General features: G+C 39.4%; 2 protein-coding genes across 3 annotated transcripts; one reads left to right on the top strand and one right to left on the bottom strand.

Annotated features, from left to right (window-relative positions):
• Positions 1 to 841: 841 nt before the first annotated feature.
• On the bottom strand, positions 842 to 9,963 carry lman2la (lectin, mannose-binding 2-like a). Of its 2 annotated transcripts, XM_073478211.1 has the most exons (10): positions 9,880 to 9,963; positions 7,501 to 7,583; positions 7,009 to 7,127; positions 5,911 to 6,028; positions 5,741 to 5,823; positions 5,561 to 5,593; positions 4,951 to 5,112; positions 4,240 to 4,354; positions 2,502 to 2,624; positions 842 to 2,379 (listed from the first exon to the last, which is right to left on the bottom strand). In XM_073478211.1, the coding sequence occupies exons 2-10, from the start codon at positions 7,547 to 7,549 to the stop codon at positions 2,234 to 2,236; spliced, it is 948 nt and encodes a 315-aa protein (XP_073334312.1). In that variant the 5' UTR covers positions 7,550 to 7,583; positions 9,880 to 9,963; the 3' UTR covers positions 842 to 2,233. The 2 variants fall into 2 exon arrangements, with proteins under 2 accessions (XP_073334312.1, XP_073334311.1); XM_073478210.1 differs by lacking the exon at positions 9,880 to 9,963 and having other exon boundaries at positions 7,501 to 7,701.
• Positions 9,453 to 18,875, top strand: mtfp1 (mitochondrial fission process 1). The gene is made up of 4 exons (XM_073478212.1): positions 9,453 to 9,586; positions 13,773 to 13,900; positions 14,322 to 14,554; positions 15,761 to 18,875. The coding sequence occupies exons 1-4, from the start codon at positions 9,517 to 9,519 to the stop codon at positions 15,825 to 15,827; spliced, it is 498 nt and encodes a 165-aa protein (XP_073334313.1). The 5' UTR covers positions 9,453 to 9,516; the 3' UTR covers positions 15,828 to 18,875.
• The last annotated feature ends 1,780 nt before the right edge of the window (positions 18,876 to 20,655 follow it).

Here is a 20,655-nt window from a genome sequence, read left to right as displayed (position 1 = left end):
AGCTTAAAGGGAAATTAACTTTGAGCACTTGAGAGTGAAAATAGTGCTCCACCCAGACATGTGACAGAGCTGAGTTATCGATCTGGAGGATTATCAAACAGCAGTGTGAGAGGCACTGTAGGCAGTTAGTGACGGGATATTATGTAATCCAGAAACACACTGAAAGTTAAACTTTGATTTTGATCAATTTTGCCTTATTCTTTAACTTTTGTATCAGTGCTTCAGGTTGAAACATCAGGATTTGACTTTTTTAAATATAGAACTACGGTCAATATTGAGTTTTATGTGTATGTTGGTGCCATACATACTTTATGACCACCCTATAGGCTCACTTGTACAAGCTAATGAAATTCAATAGAACAGCTCTGCCATAAAATCTACCTCTATAACATTTATAAACTAAATAATCAAAGAATGTAAAGAAGCAACAGTGTTGATGTTATGTCAGATTGCACGGCAGAGATATCTTCTCAAGTTAGCATGCTAACTAGCTAGCCCTGGGACTAGCTGGTTAGCATGCTAACTTCATCCCGTCTCGTTATACCACTTTGTAAGAAGGCAATAGTCCGACAGAAAAGCTCAGGCAGAGTCAGATAATAGGAAACTAGCTGCATGGCCAACTGAGCTAACCACCTAACAGCAGCTACAGTTAGCAGCAGATAGCGGTTAGTCTGGTAACATACTGCCATCTATTTGCTTGAAGTATGAATCGAGAGATGTTAAATTCTTACATATTGCATCTTTAATGCTGTTTTGGGTTGCACTCAATTGTATAAGTGTACCTTACAAACTGGCCACTGAGAATATAACCTTATTTCACACCCAGAGGACATAAACAATATCAATGTTGTTTGGTCTTTAATGACAAAAGACAAATAGTTCAGGACAACGACACAAGATAAAAATGGTTAAAAATGTCATTAGTGGGACATTGAATGGAAAGATGAGGCACAAGGTTTTCATACGAAACAAACACAACATCTGTAAGGTAGGGCGGCTGTCAAAGTGGCCACAGGAAATGAGGAAGACCTCACACATTGCATGATTGAAAACAAAGCACCACATAAAAGATATATGATGCTGACATGAGGACGGGAACCATTTGCAGAACATAAAGCAGAAAGTCAACAAGAGATTCAGAAGAGGCAGCCTGAGGCCAAACCAGCATGTTTGTTCAGTTCATACACTGCTTGACACATTCAATACAGAAACACAGGGGTAGTGTTTTTACTCATAACACAAAAGAAACGCAAACAAAAGGTCAGATTTGTCTTGAATGTGCAAAAAAACAACCTCAGCGACAGTAGTTACAATAAATTAGTAGTCATTAAAAATCCTTTCAGTGCATTCTGACATTTTTACTTAGAAGATTTTGCTCTAAACGTATCAATAAAATCCATTTTCTTAAATACATGCATAAATTCTGGGGAAGGGAACAGTAATAATTATGAATAAACATCTTATGAGGCTTTTAATTACATATTTCCCTGAAACACCCAAATCTTTGCCACATGCATCAGTGAGACAGGGGTCTGTTTTCCATATACTTTACATTAAAGATCTACAAGTTGGTAGACAATTCATACAAAAATCAAGGTCATGCATACTACAACTACAGGATGAGAAGATACAGCTCACTATAGCACACACACAAGCAAAATGATGACAGCTGTATTTTTCAAATGCAGAGAAGAGTAGAGATGCATCTTTAGTTAGCGAGGAGCTACAGTAAAGATGTCATAACCGGTTGTAGTGCTGTTTGTTTATCGCTTCAAATCACAAGAAGAAACACACTGTATACTTATATATTTATATTTCTCAAAGCCATAAAATAAACATCAGTGAACTGAAAGATAGTAATATTAGATAGTATTCTTTTTTGGTAAGAATTTCATATTTGTCAAACGCAGCAAAAAATAAATAAATATGTAGCTGCTTATAAAAAAATCATATGACATACTGCACGTCTGCAGAGGTGGATAAATGGTAAGGCTGAGTTGGTGTCAGGCAGGGTGCTGGGGTTGACTAAAGTCCTCCTACTGCTTCATGACAACGATAGAGAATGCCTTTCTGTAGCAGCTGATACTCCATCTCCCGTCAAACTAGTGTTGTCCTCAGGTTGAAACAATCTGCTGCGCCCTACTGGCCGACAGCAGCGTCTCACTCTCGTCTCGGTGTGGCTGGGTACACAGACCACAGTAGTTTACACGATCTATTTTTCGCCTTCTTTCTCTCAGTAGAAGCGCTTGCGTCGGCTCTCGTTCCAGTGGCTGTAGACGACCAGGCCGATGACGATGAGGAAGATGCAACCCAGCATGGAGAAGAGCACGGTGAAGAAAATAGCTATTCCGCTCATCCCTTCTTCGGGCTTTTCTCCCACTGGAAGAGAGGACGACAGTTTGAGAGTTTAGGAATGGGTAGAAGGTAGTTGGATGGAGGGATGACGGTGAAGGTGGTAAAACATGGAGGAAAGACAGCGCAAGTGCGTGTGTGTGTCTTACATCTGAGTAGTTCAAAGTTATCTACACTGGGTATGGTTATCTCCTCTTCCTCTTCTTCTTCCTCCTTTTGACTGCGCAACACCGTCAGCTGGTAGAGTTTCAGGGAAATGATGTCATGGTTATCTGTGAATTGAGAATCAGAAAATTAGATTACATTTAGAGAAAAGGCACCTGACACATCAATTAGAGGTGAATATATTTGATTAAAGGGCCTCACACCAACATTGCAAATGTTTATAGAGCAAAAATAAAAGCAGTGATACTGGCAGTGAATGTTCATGTCCCCCCCCTGTAAATGAATTGGTAGTGTGATAAGCTGCCATATTCTGTATCCATCAATACACTTGTCAGTAATGTTTGTTTCTTCTACAAGGCTTTGTTTGTCCTAAATCAATAATGTGAACACAGCCAAGCAGTGGCAGACAATAATCTTTAATGAGGTATTTGAACTTCAAATACCTCGTAATGATGATTACTGTGAAAAAAATAGCTTTCATCATGTATGAAATTAATTGGAGGTAAAGAGTCCTGGCTGGTTGATATGAATAAAAATACATACAACAATAAGTAGAAGGCCTTCTCTCTTTGAGCTGAACATGCTCAAAACTGTGGAGATGACAGTGGACTTCAGGAGTAGCCCCCCTATACTGTCCCCCATCACCATTTTAAATAACTCCGTGTCTGCTGTGGATACCTTCAGGTTTCTGGGATCTTCCATCTCCCAGGACCTAAAGTGGTCTCTCCACATAGACTCCATAATCAAAAAGGCCCAGCAGAGGATGTACTTCCTGCGTCAGCTCAGGAAGTTCAACCTGCCCCAGGAGCTGCTGATCCAGTTCTACACAGCAATAGTTCAGTCTGTTCTCTGCACCTCCATCACCGTCTGGTTTGGATCAGCCACCAAACAGGACAGGAAAAGACTGACACGGACAATAAGGTCTGCAGAAAAAATCATTGGTGCTAAACTGCCCACCATCCAGGCCCTATACTCATCCAGAGTCAGGAAACGGGCAGGAAACATCTCTGCAGACCCATCACACCCTGGACACAATCTGTTCGAACTTCTCCCCTCCGGCAGGCGCTACAGAACACTGTTCGCCAAAACAACCAGACATAAGAACAGTTTCTTCCCCCAGGCCGTCGCACTGATGAACACTTGATCAGTCACCCAGTGTCAGTGACCCCCCTGACTCCAAAAACCATCCACTCATAGTCTTTACATTCACAGACCAAATTGCACTTGATATGTATATATATATATATATATATATATATATATATATATTTCTACCTGTACATAATTGAACAACATATATCCACACTGTAAATAATATAATATAAATATACTTAAATATATATTTATATATTTATAATAGTCCGGACTTCTGAACACCTTTTAACTCACTGTTCTTTGTTGTTCTTGTTCCTTCTAGTTGAATGTTGTTATGTTTGTTTATGTTCATGTCTATGTCTATGTACATTGTGTGCGAAGAAAAAACCAAGTCAAATTCCTTGTTTGTGTTTCACATACTTGGCCAATAAAGCTGATTCTGATTCTGATTCTGATTATATATAGCACCAAATGTATGAATTTGATGAACCTGATGTGTATAAACATATTATTCTGTATTCAGTATTTATGATGACAAACATATAAAGATGTACATGTATTTACATTTAGAGTGACAAAGCTAAAAAGACTTAAACAGGGTTGTTTGGAACCATGAAAGCTGTTTACCTGAGAGGTCTCCAGTGATGGCTGTCGCTCCAAAATAATAGCCTTGTGGAAGCCTCACCCCGGGTATGTCCAGGCAGTCCCTCCACTCATGCTGCCCGTCGATGTCTATCATCACCTGGAGAACAAAGGCAATCAGGGAAATTCAGTGACGTTTAGAGAATCGCAGAATGTAAATACGTTGGCATCTGGCTCTCACTTCTGTTAAGCAGGTTTACAGAGTTATCTGAATTAATTTGTGAGTTAAACCTACAATCCCTTTAAAGGTGCACTATGTAGTTTTGGGAAATAATTTTTAATCATAAGAAAAAGATCTTCATTGACTGATTAAACAAACTGACATTAAAGGACAACACAATTTCATATTGTTTTACTGTGTTTATATTTGGCGGACCCTGCCATCTTTCTAGCTTCAAACAGTGTTCTGAGGACCTTGTTTTCCTCTGAGAACAGCCTCAACTGTTTGTCTGTACTTGTCACATTATTTTATTGTTTAGTGTCAATATAAACAGGGCCTAGCTGTAAAAATAGCATGCATGCTCAGCCAACCTACACTTAAATATAGTTTAAATTAAAATTAGCGAGTTCAACTCAGTTCACCCAGTGTATGCTAATAACAGGTTAGACAGAGGACATGAGGACGTGTCTGCGTGTGCTAAGCACTGTTGTTATTGTGGATAATTGAAGATGTGGATCCCAGTGTGTGTCTCTCACCGTGAGCCTGCGGCGGATGTATCGGATGAAGAGGAAGGTGTCATGTTTGAGGTTGCGCACCATGGCGTTGCAGCCGCCCAGCTCTGTGGTCCGACCGTCCCGCTCGTGGTCGTAGCTAATGGTGCCGTTCCCAACCATGGCCAGAACGAAGGGGAAGATCCTCTTGTGGTCGCAGGAGAAAGGGAAAGATGAGGTAACGGTCTTGATTTATATAAGCACCTTATTTGAGATTTGATGATACATTTTTGTTATATTCTATTTATTGGACAATAAGCCTATATTTATTATGTTTTTAATAAAACACCTAAAGCAAAAATAAAATGAAATGGGGGTCCATGGTCTAATTTGTGACAGTTTAGTTTTTAACTGATGTGAGAAACTTTGACAACCACTGGTCTATATCATAATCATTATCTTTTTAGTTTAATAACCCTTTTTAAAAAGTATCTTTCAGACAACACAGCAACCATGCAGAGGCAAAATAAAACAAACACTTCACAGAACCGTTTCAAAGATAAGTGTGTTTTTTCGAACAGAGAAGCATGCTTATGGAGGCTGTTTAATGAAGTTAGACTTAGGTTTGGGTTCAAATGTTCCAAAAGCCAGTTACCTGTGTGCGAGGAGTATATCTTTTCTTCTGCGCCTGTCTCCAAATGGTTGCACAAAAGAACACAAACACAGCCCTTTTAAACAAACTTGCAAGAGCATTAGTCCATGCCTTGCAGTAGCACTCAACCCTAATTTACTTTGCCTCAACGTGTGAGATCTGAGCAGCGCTGCTCCGGCATACCTCTAGGTGTTTCTCCTCATTTGGATACGTGTCCACAAACACACCCAAACCAGTGAAGTTGTCCATGTTTCCAAATACTGGACCTGTAAAAGAATGAAAAGACAGAGGGTTAAATAATATAAACATTTGTGTTTCTTATGAGATAAATAATATGTTTATTAAGCATTCACCTTTCTGCATACGTTCCTTAGTGTACCAAATGGCCAAACCGTCACCGTTCAGGTTCTTCTTTCCTTGTCCGTGAATCTTAAAGTGCACCTGCATCTCCCAGTCGTTCAGATGGCAGGGCTAGAAAACACAGACACACACACGAGTTAAATAAAACCAGCCAATAAAGCCATTACTTACATTCATCCAACAAATAGGCAATAAACATATGACAGAGAAATAAGAGAGACTCCCAGATTTTGGATTTGGGGATGTAGAAGTCACACCTGACAGAAATGTAATCAGCTGCTAAGTCTGGTTTTGCTTTCGGTAGTGTTTTCTGTAGTCCTGCCTGGCCTTGCTGGAATTAGGGTTTAGTTTACTTTTTGTTTAGGTGTTGCATATATGACTGGTTGGGTTGAGGTCAAGGCAAAAGAAAAAACACAAATTGAAGGGGAAACAGACTTAAACGCGACTACAAATATCAGGGCCACAAATGATCCACTTTAAGTATTAACACTCAAATGTTCAGAGGAGTTTGGTGCCATTTCGGGTCAGCAGGTTTTCACTCAATCACACAACCATGGGCAGCAGACGATGAGGGTTAGTCTTTTTTTGTTTGGTGTGAGATAAGGTCCAACAGGCTTACAGCAAAGCAGATGACAGACAGACAGACGAACTGCTGAATGGCAGCCGAGCTCTGTTGCCAAAACATCCTCCCACTGACCTTAGCCACACCAAATCCATACTTAATCTTTATTTTACTGACTAATTATACAGTAAATACCACCTTACGATCATTAAAAGTCAATGCAACCACCATTACCGCTAGGCTACCGTACAAATCATATTGATAGATCTAACACTTAACAGCCGTCTTGGTGTAAACGTTACAAGTTGACCATGTAGTTGAACCAACACCTTTGTTACAGCTTTAACACAAACTGAACATTATAGCCTTGATGAAGGTGAAATTGATTGTAGGGTTGTTTGTATCAGACTGTATCAGTTTTACCTTGGTGCCTCCTGGCTGTCACTGTGACTGCATCAGCTACAACGCCTGCTTATTTTAAATACAACCCAGGTGTATGATCACAGGACAGTACAGTGTGTATACTCACGATGCGGCTCCATACTGCCCCCTGCCTGCTCTGCATGTCAGGTGTGAGGCGCACCTGCTCGGTGGTTACCATGGCATCCCCCATCAGCTCCCAGTGGGAGGAGCCTAAAGATCCCACACCTGGGTGCACAGACAGTACCATCATCATGAGTAAGCCTGACACAGCACAATGGAGCTCACTGAGCCAAAGGACACAACCACCAAACAAAGCATCTGCATCTGAAATGTGGACAAAGCACTCAAGCAAAGGTCTTTAACAAAACACAGCCAAAAGGTATTAAATGTGTTATATATTTCAGAATAAAGGTTCGTATGGCTGAATGTAACTGCCGGGACCTTTCAGTGAAAACGCTGAAGACAAATCACGACATTTTAGGAGGAAAACAACTCAAACATGGATGTATTTTAATCGCTACATGATTTATTCTGGAAACATCTGTCGCGTGCCCCTAGTACTATGGGGAATAACGGTCGAGCTAACGGGTAGCGTTACCTTGGTACGGCTTGGAAAGCGAGTGCTCCCGCTTCAGAAACTCTTCCATCTCGTGGTCGTCGTCGGCAAAACACCGGCTTGCACTAAAAATAAATAAAATAAACGTCCACTGTGTTAAAAACGGCATTATTTTCCGTCTGAATGGTATTTTGGACTCCCTGTAATGATGATTCCTGCTTACGGCCGCCATCGTTGGCCAAAATCCCTCCCACTACAGCGTCAGTCTCCTTCCCATTGGTTTACTGTGTTGCATGGCTCATCGCTATTGGTCCCATCGATTGTCAATCAGAATACGCGGTTTTAATTGGATGTGCTGCTGTACGACTGTCTACAGTGAAAATGAATCAATTAACTTATTAAATTGAAAATGTGTGACTGTAACCGAGCTGTAATGAACTATATTATGATAGTTTAATAATCCTTACCCTGATAGTAATCCAGATATTCTTCTGCAGCTTATCTACTTAAATTCAGGGTATAAACTGAATCTACGTTCAAGTACTTTCACATTATATGACTGAAAGGCTGAAAACTTGAAACATGTGTCCTCTGTCTCTTATTACATCTCTTTTCTCATCTATTGATAATCCATACGTCTAATGTTGTTATTCTAAAACTAAAGCTGAAGCTGCATACATTATCAACATTTCTTTATTTCCACTACATAATGTTAACGTTTGAAGTGCCACTTTCTTTTTCAATGTGACGTGATGTGAAGTATTCAAACTTAAGCAACAGATCTGTTATAAATTTTTCTGCGTGCCCCGACAGCTGATTAATACATATGTATGTGGCACAGAGGTTAGGGGAAGCTGCAGATGTGCAAGAATAATAAAAGTGTGTTGACAACCAAGAACAAACACAGCTTTGTGTACATACACAGCCCCAGTTTTTACACTTTATGAACAACTAGCTGAGAAATTGACCTTTTTCAGTAATTTTGTTCAGTTCAGTTATACTGAACCTGAACAATACTGTGCCTCTGCCTCTCCCAACCCCTTTCATGTAGGCTCTTTATGTGAACTGTCTTTCTGTTGAGGGCTTTGTCAACTACTAAGCTTGCACTACACCTACTACACCATGGCACAATAACACCATATGCTGAGCCCAAGGGCAAAATTGAACTCTGGACCCATATTGACCTCTGGTTCCACCCACACACTTTACATTGTGCATGTATTGTATTGTTAAATACCCATCAAGTACAAGCACACAGACTACAGATAGCAGCTCTATGGTAATTAAAGAAACAGGCTACTGCTCCACCATCAATTTGTCTGTTGTAGTTTGATTCATCATTATCTAGGGAACATGCACAATGAAAACACAATATCAAAACTAGACTTTTTAATCTCATAATTAGGACTATCCCATCATTTTAACTTTTTATCTCATAATCTCAACTTTTATGTCATGATAACGATTTTAAACTAATATTTTGACTCTTTATTTCATAATTATGACTCTATCCTATAATTATGACTTTTTATTTCATAATTTGGAATTTTGGTCTAATTTTCTGACTTTTTATCTCATTATTATGACTTTTTACTATTGTTATAATTGTCATCATGTTTTTATTCCATAAACTGGCGGATATGGGCTTACATAGTTTTGCTTTTGAAGCCAGAAACGAATTTCCACGTGAGTGGGCAATAATGATTTCTATTCCAATGATTATTTTAATAGTTAATATGTGAAAAGTAGATAGTCTACAAAAAATGTAAGTGTAGTTAGTGAAATTCACATCTTCAGTTATTTGATGATAGCATTTGTGGACAGAGTCTTATGAAAAATGAGTTTTTGTAATATTTTTGAATGTTGAAATGGAAAAAGACAGCAGCAGTGAAGCAGGCGTTTTGCTGCCCCCCCGTGTCGAGTCGTGGTGTTGCATGTTGGATGCTGTAGTTAAGATCACGCCCCCTTCACTGCCCCTGCTCCCTGTCGGGTTTCTCACACTCATCACGCCGCGTTTGCATAGTCCTGTACAGGGGGATGGAGTAAAGGCAGGAAGGAATGGATCCCACTGAAGAAAAAACAAGCAAAACGGTCGACATTTATCGCGATACATGGGTCCGCTTCCTGGGTATGTACTGTTTTATTTCCCCTCCTGTGGTGGCTCAGTCTTGAGCTGACCGTCGCGCACTGACAGTCACTCTAACGTTACAGAAGAGAGAGGTAACGTTACACCGGAGTCGTCCTGACCCTGAGCTGCCTGTGTGCTAGCTAGCTAAAGGTTAGCATATCCGGCTAACTTCTCTGTTAAAATTCTATTTATAGCAAACTTGGCTGTTGAAGGACATTTTGTTACGACAAGACAACATGGACGTAGTCCAAGAGTGGATATCAATATGGTTGTTCGTGTTTTTTCTGTCTTACCACAGCGTATTTAGCGTCACTGCTAAGTTAGAGTTGTCTCTGTAGCTCAGCCCTGACTCGATAAAGGTAGTTCAGCAAGTTGAGGCAATGAGTCACACAGCCACACAGAAACGCCCGCAGGCATGTCTCTACAACAGTTGTAGAGACAACCCAGTATCAGTCATAGATAGGTGTATTAACGGTGATTGTTTCCTGGCTGTGCTCTTTGAATCGAAACACCGGTCTCACTGCCACCCAATGAGCAGTCAGCTGAGAAGGGCATGTTCAGGAGAATAAAGCTGAAGGGCATTCATACTGCAGCACTTCTCACTGTGCAGGCTGTTTCTCTGATGAACAAGCCTTAATCTCCTGCTCTTCTACAGCTTACACTGGCCAGCAGTGACCATGTAATGTCATGTGAATCAGTTTATCCCTTTTATAAAATCATAATCTTTTTGCTCACATCTTTAATCCCGCCTGTGCAGATAAATATCTCTATCTCTACATGGATGAGCATGAAACAGAGAAGTGCAAAGTGCTCCTTCTAAATACTGATGGGTTTTTTGAGATTTCTAGGGAACCAACTTAAATGCAGATGGTTTTATTATTCTATATCCATTACACTGTGCAATCAACATTTACTTAGTAATGATACGCTGAAGTAGAAAACCTGTCTATTGATGGTTTAAGTACAATTTTGAGGCATTTGTACATTACTTAGCAGTCTTCCACTACATTTTGAGGCAATTATTGTACTTTCTACTCCATCGCATTTATTTGATAACATTAGTTAATAGTTATTTTGCCACTTTAGATGTAATACATTGTTATTGTTTGACATCACAGCCAAAGTAGCACAAAAAACACTGATTTTTGATAATCGGACAACTGCTTGCTATATGCTCCAGTTATCGGTTGATCCCTAGTTCCTACATCAGTTTTTGATATTTACGTGATTAAATATGAGCCATGTTTTTTTATAAACTAGTGGGACTCCATAAATAGTTAAACACTGACATTTGAAAAGAATAGTGCAACTTTTAGATGAAAGTGGGTATTTCAAAATAAGCTTAAATCATACATTGCATATTGTATTATTTTCTCACTTGCTCTCATGCCATGCCTCCGTGCCGTGTTAATTTCTTCGCAGTATTGGATTCCCCATAACTCTCTGCCATGTCTGGAAAAGATTATTTTTACTACTGTGGAAACACTGTGATAGTGGTTATGTAACAAAGACGGGGTTTAACCTGGAATGTGCCATTTTTATCCAACAGAATGAGCAAGAAAATCTTTTGAAGACCTTTATGTACATTTTTTATGTCACTGCAGCCATCAGACATGAAGTTCACCATCTCTCGTGTGGGAACAGATCACATATTCACTAATACAGACACTTTGACCAACCAAACATAATGTATTAGTGGTTCCACCAGCCTAATGGATCTAAAGCCCTTTTTAGACCAAATATCTTCTGTGGAAATGTACAGCAGGCTAATTGAAAGTGGATAACGTTGGAGCAGAGATATGATTGCCTGATGTCCTTGCAGATGAGTGTTTCTTTCGAGGTGATGTAGCTCCCCAGCTCATTTTTAAAACCCAGTAGTAGTAAATAAAACAGCAGCAGAGGTGAGCTGTAGATCAGAGCCTGGATATGATTGTCGAGCAGACAGTTCATCTTTATTTCTCTCGATTTCTGGCTGCCAGTCTTTGTTATTGGACGTCTCTGAATCTCACTTCCTTTTATCACTCACCATCACAGTGTTCACACCCTGCCCTCTCCCTGCTCTCTATTTCATTCCTTATCTCTTCTGTTTCTCCTGCCTTCAGCATCTTGTGAACACACGCACTCACCTTCACACCCTGCTGGGCTCAGGGCAAACACTGAATCACAAAGTGTAATCTGAAGCTTTTGCTCACGGGTCAGAATTGGACTCCAGCCCATTATGCCAGGGCATGGCATATTTTATTATTAACTTGTACCTTGCTGGAAGATAATCTTATCTTGGCTCTCCTTGTTATCATGTTTTATTACACCAGTACGGCTCCTTATCACCTTGTGCTCAAGAGGGCTTCTGGAGCTCCAGATCCAGTAGTTAACTTTGCTATCATTTTCACGGCTACAGTACTAAACCAAGTAGCTTCGAGCGAAGACCAAGCTCCATAAAGTTGTCTTGTTCTCTTTGCCAGCCTTCCCAGCAGACATTTTGATTTGTCATAGTAGGAAGGTTTTCATTGTTATATGAAAACATAACGAGTGGATCATATATAAATGGATATTTTTACTGCTCCACTTCGCTGTCACAGTTTTTTTTAGGACATTGCACAGTGTGAGCTTTAGCTGTAGTTTCTCCGTAAGAGTTAAGAGACACACGTTTCCTTGAATCGTGATGATGCAACTAAATGTTGCGCAAACTCAAATTTGGATTTATGAGCACATGTTGCAGCTGTGGTTTTTGTTTTAATGTGCAGCAGCATTTGCCTTCTCTTTTCCTGAGACAAAGAGCGTCCGTGTGGTTGGAGGCAGTGCTGAGTTTGGAGTTTTCAATTATTGTTTGGTTCTTGCTCAGTCCTAAAAATGGGTGACGATGATTAGTTTTTGAGTTTTAAGGGTTTGATGTGATCTTTGGCAGCTGCTTGGAGACAATCGAAACAAAAAAACAAAGCTGTCATGTGAGTTGCTCTCTTAAGGAAGTTGCGGAAGCATGATTCACTTCTGCATGTCTTTCTGAAGGCTGAATTCCAATGAAAACTCTTAAAGCAAGCAAGGAAAAGCTGTTGTTTCCGGTTTCCTCTGAAGCTCCTCCGCAATTCAGTCTGTTAGGAGTCCGTAGCAGCCTCAAAGTAATGCATGGAACTTTTTTGGACAGTATTTGATATTTTAATAATTGTAAACATATTAAAGAATGGTATGCATCTTTTTCTCTCCCTGTAAATACTCTCTTCCCTAAATTCTATATCTGTATACCACATTATATCGAACTCATTGGTATCAAAAATACCCCGAGCTCATCAGTGCTACTCTCCTGGGTGCTCAAACAAAAAGAAGTGAAGTCACTCGCAAATAGTTGTGCAAAAGAAGATAATACTTTTTAATAATGCACAGCAGCAGACAGAAACTAGGCTCTAGCTCTAGGCTGTCTTCAGGGGTACAATGTCATTTGTGGGTGTGATCCTTATTAAACAGAAGCTAGGGACAAGGCAAGGATTAATCACCAGCTGGTACGAATAATCATGACAACAAATATAAGTCAGCAAGATATTCATTTTAAGACGGAAGTGTAAGAAGATATATATCTTTCACAAATCATTTTGGGCAGAAAACAAACTGTCACCAGGCAGTGTTTCATTGTGACATGGTGGCTTCATCACTGGTAGCACAGTAAAGTGTAGTCTTTGCACACCAGCCTCAGTTTTCCATAGATGAAGACAAACCGCACAATTTGACTTCACCACACTCTGATAGTTCTCTCGCCCTTGAACCGAAGATAACTCTTCCCGTGTGACAAGTTAATTTTACCAGTGATTTACATGTGCTGTGGCGTATGGCACAGGTGATCAAGGGCGTTCGAGTCATCCGAGCCTTGTGGAATGGTCATTGCATAGTTTTCCAAATGTTGCTCTCCATTTTCACAATGTCAGACATAAAGTTGAGGTTTATTAGCCTCTGGTAGGTTTCAGGATGTATGTACTGGAATTTGGAGAACGTACAATGTCACATCTGGGAGTGCTCAGAGATATGACATCACTTAAAAAGTGAGCTTTTGAATGTTTAATGCACTGCCCCCTGCTCTGAATGGCACCAAACTTCAGTTAATTTTTCATTAAATGTATTCATGTTAGCTTTGATGGTGCATTTAGAGGAGAGTAAGAAGGTTAAAGTCTTATCTGCATTTATGTATGTGTGCCCACAGGCTATGCTAATGAGGTCGGGGAGGCTTTTCGTGCTCTGGTGCCAGTGAGTGCGGTATGGGGCAGCTATGCTGTGGCCACGGCGTACGTTACTGCTGATGCTGTGGACAAAGGGAAGAAGGCAGCGGAGGTAAGATATTAACCTTTCTACGTGTTCCCTTCATTAATAATTGGTCAAGGTTAATTTATTATGTAATGACAGAGAGACATGAATAAATATTAATAAATATTAGGTTAACGTCATGTTAGATCATCGGCTCCCAGTGCTAAGATAATCATCAGGGGACACGAGAAAGGAGGAAAAAATGTCCCTAGATCTAGTCGGCACATGTAACTGGTTAAAAAGTCGCAGGTAGACATGTTTTTTTTTTAAGGCGAGACAAGCCAGAAAAACTGGGAACCACTGTCTTAGATGATCAAATAGAAACCGGGTCCCTGAATAAAGAAGCTAGAACACAGAAACTAGAAATTTATGAATAAATTATTACATTAATTTGTATTTTCTGCTGTGACTACCGTCATTTCCTGATTTTCCTCCATCTGTTACTCAGGCTCACGGGGACAACCCAGGCAGGACAACACGGGTAGCGGCGGCAGTGGTGGACACGTTTGTGTGGCAGGCCCTCGCCTCTGTGATCATCCCGGGCTTCACCATTAATCGGGTGTGTGCTGGGTCACTTTACCTGCTGGGCAGGACCACCAAGTTGCCCCTGCCCGTCCGCAAGTGGACCACCACAGCTATCGGCCTCTCTACAATCCCCTTCATCATTACTCCTATTGACAGGTTGGCAGTGTACTTGTTTCTTTCTTTCCATGTCGATTACGTAAGTTGTCCATTATGTAAGATTTGAAGCTGCTCACACGATTGCTGCTGCGTTGGGCACAAAGTCGATGCTGACAGCTCAGTCCAACCCTGATATGTTGTTGTAGGCTTTATCTACTCCTTTATATATTATGAAAAGGGTAGATCTGGTGTGATTCTATTTTTTTCTGATTATCAGCAAATCACATTAAAAGACTAAAACCCACAGCATATTAATCCTACTAATAAGTGTCTGTATATCCAAAGCCTGGTATAGCTTATTCCTCTTTGCCATAATCCTGCCTTGTTGTCTAAAAATGATTGAAAACGCATAAATAAGCCACATTGTGGCACTGGGTGACCTGTTCTTTCATCACCATGAACACACACCCTGTTGTTAATCCCACATATGTCCCCATGCAGCTGGAATTACTCACCAGAACACCAAATGTGTATTTAATCCCCTGGTGAAACGAGTGCTCCTGTTTGAGTAACGTTTGCTAAAACAGCTGTTTTAAGGAAATGACTGAGCCTTCTTTCAAAATAAAAGTATATACTGGTGAGCTCTTTTTACATTTGAATTAGGAAAAAATGGCCATAGACTATTTAGGGAAGTCAGAAATCTTTAAGACCTGAGTGTTGAACTAAACAGATTTTTGTTTTGACATACTTCCTGATACTTATTTAAATCAAACATTAATGTGTCTTTGTCAAAATGAGGCCAAATAGTTAAAGTTTTTAAGAGAGAATTTAAGAGTTTAAAGTCAAAATACTGGCTGAAGTTGGGAATGAGACTCAACAATCAACTATCTTACAAATTGGACCTTAAAGTGTTTGGCTGAGTTCATTCAGGGTGCAACTAACATGATTTGAAACACGTGCCACTTGATAAGAAACTTAAAGATACATGTGCATCACAATACTTAACCTCCATTCATACATCCCTCCATTAAGAGGAAGGCAACGAGGTCTGTTTTTTTTACTTCACATATGTCTTTTAAAATTGGATGGTCCCAGAATATTTACAATAATGCAACTTCGTCACATGTTTGGATTTGAGAGCTGGTTTGCCTTTATTGCAGTAGTTAAAGTAGTTTTCATAGATAATTTCTGCTTTTCTGAAATGAATTTAGAAATGCTGCATTATGTGCCCAGTGTCACAATATATTCACTCTCTGTACCTTGTAGGTCAGTGGATCTCCTGCTGGACTCAAGCATTCGGAAGATCTACAGTGAGGGAGAGAAGCACAAATAAGGAGGGACGATGCACAACTGATGGTCCCCTCCTGGACAGAGACCAGTCCAGTCTTCGTAGACCTGTGCGGATTATCCACCACTGTGAAGCACTAAAGAAGTGTGAAGAAGGATTTCATAGAGGGAGGCTCTACAGTTAGTCAGAATACATATAATAAACTTTTATTTTAGAATTATAGAATTTATTTAACTAAGTTAACGTTGTTAAAAGGGAAATCCTTCTTCATCGGGATTGTAAACTTTAACCTCAGGGCAATCTGGGTAGTGACACCAAAAAATGTTTAAAAAGGAATCTAACAGTATGAGAAATATTTAAATATCCAGTTGTTACAGTGAATCCTGCTTCTGTAAGTATTCTTCGGCAGGTATACAGTGTGCTGTTAAATTCCTGTGATCGTCCTTACAGAGAAAGCCTCTACGGTTGCCCTCGTGGCTTAGGGTTGTGGGCTGTGGCTCACCTCGTATCCAGATGTCAAGGAGATTAAATACAAATGCACACTTGCCGTGTTTATTAGCCATATACAGTGGTACTGTGATGAAACGCCAAAAGGCCAGTTTGCCACGATGTCCCTCTCATTCATCACTTTCTCAGAATTAGTCTGTTTTTCGTTTCTTGTGTCTGTTACTTGGAATCGAGGTTTCAAGTTGTTTAACTCTACTTTATGAGCCAAAGTTTGCACTGGGAGCTTTTTTTTTTACACCATAATTACAACCTATACTAATCTTTAGGGTATGATATATGGTCCTCTTGAACTATGAATACTTGTAGCAGCAACAAGTTGTACCTTTACAGTGCTCCTCACAAGTATTTGAATTATTTTTCACAAATATCTTCAGTGTTGGTCAATAAGTTTGTAGTCAAACAACCGTGATCTTCTTCAGTCTGAAAATATTCAATATGCCAGCTTCAAACATCTGTAACTAGTTTAAAACGCCCTATCCAGCATCTGGAGTCAAGCTGTTTGACTCCACCCGGTACCAGATTAATCTGAGACGCTGTGTTATGATCCTCCAAACAAGCTTTAGGCAATTGTAACAGCTTTTTCCTCGTCAATGCAGAAGATTAGATCTAATCAATCTTTGAATTATATTAAAGGTCCCATATTATGTTCAATTTCAAGTTTATTTATATCATTTTACTAGAAAATGGTTACACGGTTTGTGTTAAAAAAAAAAACATGATTTTTCTCGTACTGTCCAGTGCTGCAGCACCTCACTCCCTTTAAGCTCCTGTCTCTTTAACACCCTCCACCCACGCCAGTCTGCTCTGATTGGTCAGCTCTCACAGGCCTGAGCATGCACCACCACCCATGTTTCAATGTCACCTCCGCCAGTGTTTTTTGCTACCGTAGTAGGCCAGGGGTGTGACTGAAGGTAGAGACTACAGTTGTTACATCACAACCTTATGGAAGTCCGGACAGCTCGCTTGAAGGCACAGTTTCTGAATACGGGTTGCTTATCATCAAATAAGAAGTGCAAATCTCACTTTCACAATATGGGACCTTTTAGATTTAGTGTTGAACTTCTCATATACTTGTGGAAGTCTGTGTCATACCTATGCACAAAATGGTTTAAGGGATTATTTCATAAATATACTGTATATCTATATATTATTTTTGATGCTTTTCTTTGAGGAGCAATGTAAAATACTGTATCTTACACTGAACTATGCAAGGGAAACAAATGGTTGTGTAGATACATAAGCTTCTCTTCCACTGAAAAAGTAAAGTATGCGGTTACATAATGTTGAAATGTTGTGAAATAAGAAAGGAAATCTGATAATAAATGTAGATGGAAATTTTTGTCACTAAGACAAAGAGGAACATACACTATTGGGAATGGTAATCATTGCCAATTATTGTGCAGTATACACACCAGTGTACCTTTTAAGCAATAACCTTTGTTTAATGTGTTTGTGTCACACCATATTCTCTCTGCTATGAAGGATGTGGTTCACTTTTTCATGCTGAAAGAAAAGATTGTGAAAACTTGGGGTGCACCAACTGTCATGTTTTTACTTGCTGGTACTGAGAAGTGATGGAACCTTTTCAATAGCATTTAATAAACAGATCAGGTCACAAGAAAGACCACTTAAACTACTTTTTTATTGTTTTTTTTCTAATGGTTGAAACACATACTAAAAGCACAGAGCATATTATTTTCACACTGATAATTTGACTTGTCGTTAGCAGGAAAAACAGGTATAAGTAACAAAGGTGTGAAAGTCACACATCAACACAGTTCCTTTTTAAAAGTGCAATATCAAAGAATTGGCCACCTTTTGAAGTCATACGGTAAACAGATAAGAGGCGGCATATGACCAGCGTAACTGCTAACTGCCGCTAATTGTAGTTGGTAGGCTTGTTAGCACAGTTAGCCGTGCAGCTAGCAGTCTGGACTGGGAGCTCGAAGTGGTATTACAAGACCAGACAGGCCTGGGCTAACTGGCTAACATGCTAACTTCAGTAACAACATCAAAACTGTTATTTCTTCCCATTCTGTTGATATTTTCTGGATAATATTTTAAACAGAAATTCTCACATATTGCACATTTAAGTATCTCAAGGCAGTAATTAACAGTGCATACTAACATACCTGTGCTCTTCCTGCAGTGACATTTCAAATTGTCAGCATATTGGTGCATCCCTTGTTAAATTATATATATTCATAGTCGATTTTAACATTTCAGATTGTACACAGAACTTCATTGTATTTTCATTGTTGCATGCTGCAAATGAAAAGGAACTGTTTAATCTTTTTTTAACCATTGACGTTTTTCTTATGTGGCCGTTCAGGAAGTGGGTAACATGAGTCACATCTTCAGCCTTAACTGAAAAAAACAAAAACAAATTGTCAAACCTCAAACTTTGTTCTGTGTGCTGTAGTTCACAAGGTGGAGATTATTTTTTCAAATGTGAAAGCAACTGCCGAAAGCTGAAGCTCCACTCATTACAACGGACACGTGACATTCAGCAGTCCTCCTATTCTCTAACAACTTGTGGAACACTGGAGAAATAAAAACTTGTGAAATAAATGATGTAATGACGAGCATGTGTGTGCATTGGTCATTAATGAATGGGAATACAGTTACATGTCAAGTCAGTGTAAAGTCAGTTTTTCATTATTCCTGCAGTTATCTTTACAGTACAGTTATTGATTATAAGGTAGAATCACATATAATATGGTATAAATTATATAACAGCTATAGCTCCCAGGGTTAGGCAGTAACTTTTAGATTTGTCCCTGCTCCAACACACCTGATTCAAATTATCAGCTCATCATGAAGCGCTGCTGAAGCCTGATAACGACCCTTTTATTTGAATCAGGTGTATCGGGGCAGGGAAACATCTAAAACATGCAGGGCAGGGGGCCACCAGCAACAGGATTGAAAAACTGCAGTAACCGATTACATGTAACCAGGATTACATAATCTCAAAAAATAAGAAACTATAATAAGAACGTGTTATTAGATTAGAGTTACATTGTTAGTGATTACCAGATTACACTTTTTAATTACATCTTTAAAAAATAGTAATTCTAAAATATTGGTATACAGCATGGTAGGACTTGCACACAGAGAACAAAAAATACAGTCTGGATTTTAAATGTCTTTCATATTTTACAGGGCTGTAGACGGTGATAAAAAAGTGCACACTTTTGCATTCTGTGTATTTTTGCACACTTTTTCCTGATGACTGTACCAAAGAAGGAAACAAGCAAAGGACAGTTCTTCTTTTCAAGTATGAAAATCTGAGTTTTTATTTACATTAAAAATGAAAGATGGAAACATTTTGAGTAGGTGCTCCTCCTGCATTACCAGAGCAAAGTTCTCGATTTGACCTTTGATTGAAATACAGCTGCAACAAAAGAAAACGCAATCCACATGTTGTAGAATATAATACAGCTGTAGCTTTTTTTTTTTTTTTTTTACCAGTGCTGTTTTTGTAAGGGTAACACAGAACACATTTTATTTTCCTTGAAAACATTTTGAGATGTTTAAAGAGACAGTTCACACCAACATCAACACATATATAATTTCTTCTACCTGTTGTGCTATTCATCCGACTAGATTGTTTTGATGTGAGTTGCCGATTTCTTTAGATGTCAGTCGTAGAGATCTACGACTGACGGTCTAGATGGCATTTGGCTTGTGGCACGCAATGCGCCAAAAACTACATTTGAAAAACCAGAAATCATGAACTGGTTACACAAGATAGTCCAATGATGTTGTTGTGAGTAGTTTCTTGATGGAACTATTTTCTTTCTGTATCACTGCACAGAAGGAAGCCTGCATCTACTCATGGACAAGAGGCGACCAAACTAACCCAATTGAGCCATCAACGTTGACATCCCTTGCTGTCGTGTGCACAAACCTCTCTTCTACGAGTAGATGCATGTTTCCTTCTGCGCGGTTGGTACTGTTGTCAGGTGTGGTTGAGTAGAAACTTGAGTAACTGGGTCATGATTTCTGGAAAGAGACATCGCTGTTGAGCGTTCCATTATATTCAGGAGAAGGCTGACATCTCTACAGGCGATAACTCCAAAACTTGGCGACTCTCACCAAAACAATCTGGATGGATAAACAGCACTACAGGTAAGAGGAACCATATGTATATTTGATTTTGGGGTGAAGTGTCCCTTTAAAGAGAAAAGAATGGGTGTGTAACTCAAAATGTTGTGGCTGTGTAGTATTCAGATTAGACTGCAATGTGTGATTAATTAAAAAAAAAAAAAAATCAACATGTAATTTGTATTCAGTGACAACATCAAAGTCATCTGGTAGCTTTAGGAAATGATGATCACAGCCTCAGTTTTGTGAACAACATTAT

Source organism: Pagrus major, chromosome 12, assembly GCF_040436345.1.
Source record: "Pagrus major chromosome 12, Pma_NU_1.0".
Lineage (NCBI taxonomy): Eukaryota > Metazoa > Chordata > Actinopteri > Spariformes > Sparidae > Pagrus > Pagrus major.
Note: the sequence above shows the minus strand (reverse complement) of the source record. Positions and strands in the feature narration are given on the sequence as shown.

What these genes read in the sequence shown, in the direction of transcription:
- mtfp1 (XM_073478212.1), top strand. Translation starts at nt 9,517, where the DNA reads ATGGATCCCACTGAAGAAAAAACAAGCAAAACGGTCGACATTTATCGC. An exon ending in TACATGGGTCCGCTTCCTGG is followed by an intron (nt 9,587 to 13,772) that starts GTATGTACTGTT and finishes GTGTGCCCACAG; the next exon opens with GCTATGCTAATGAGGTCGGG. An exon ending in AAGGGAAGAAGGCAGCGGAG is followed by an intron (nt 13,901 to 14,321) that starts GTAAGATATTAA and finishes TCTGTTACTCAG; the next exon opens with GCTCACGGGGACAACCCAGG.
- lman2la (XM_073478210.1), bottom strand. Translation starts at nt 7,690, where the DNA reads ATGGCGGCCGTAAGCAGGAATCATCATTACAGGGAGTCCAAAATACCA. An exon ending in GCTTTCCAAGCCGTACCAAG is followed by an intron (nt 7,128 to 7,500) that starts GTAACGCTACCC and finishes CTGTGCACCCAG; the next exon opens with GTGTGGGATCTTTAGGCTCC. An exon ending in ATGAGGAGAAACACCTAGAG is followed by an intron (nt 5,594 to 5,740) that starts GTATGCCGGAGC and finishes ATTTGGAGACAG; the next exon opens with GCGCAGAAGAAAAGATATAC.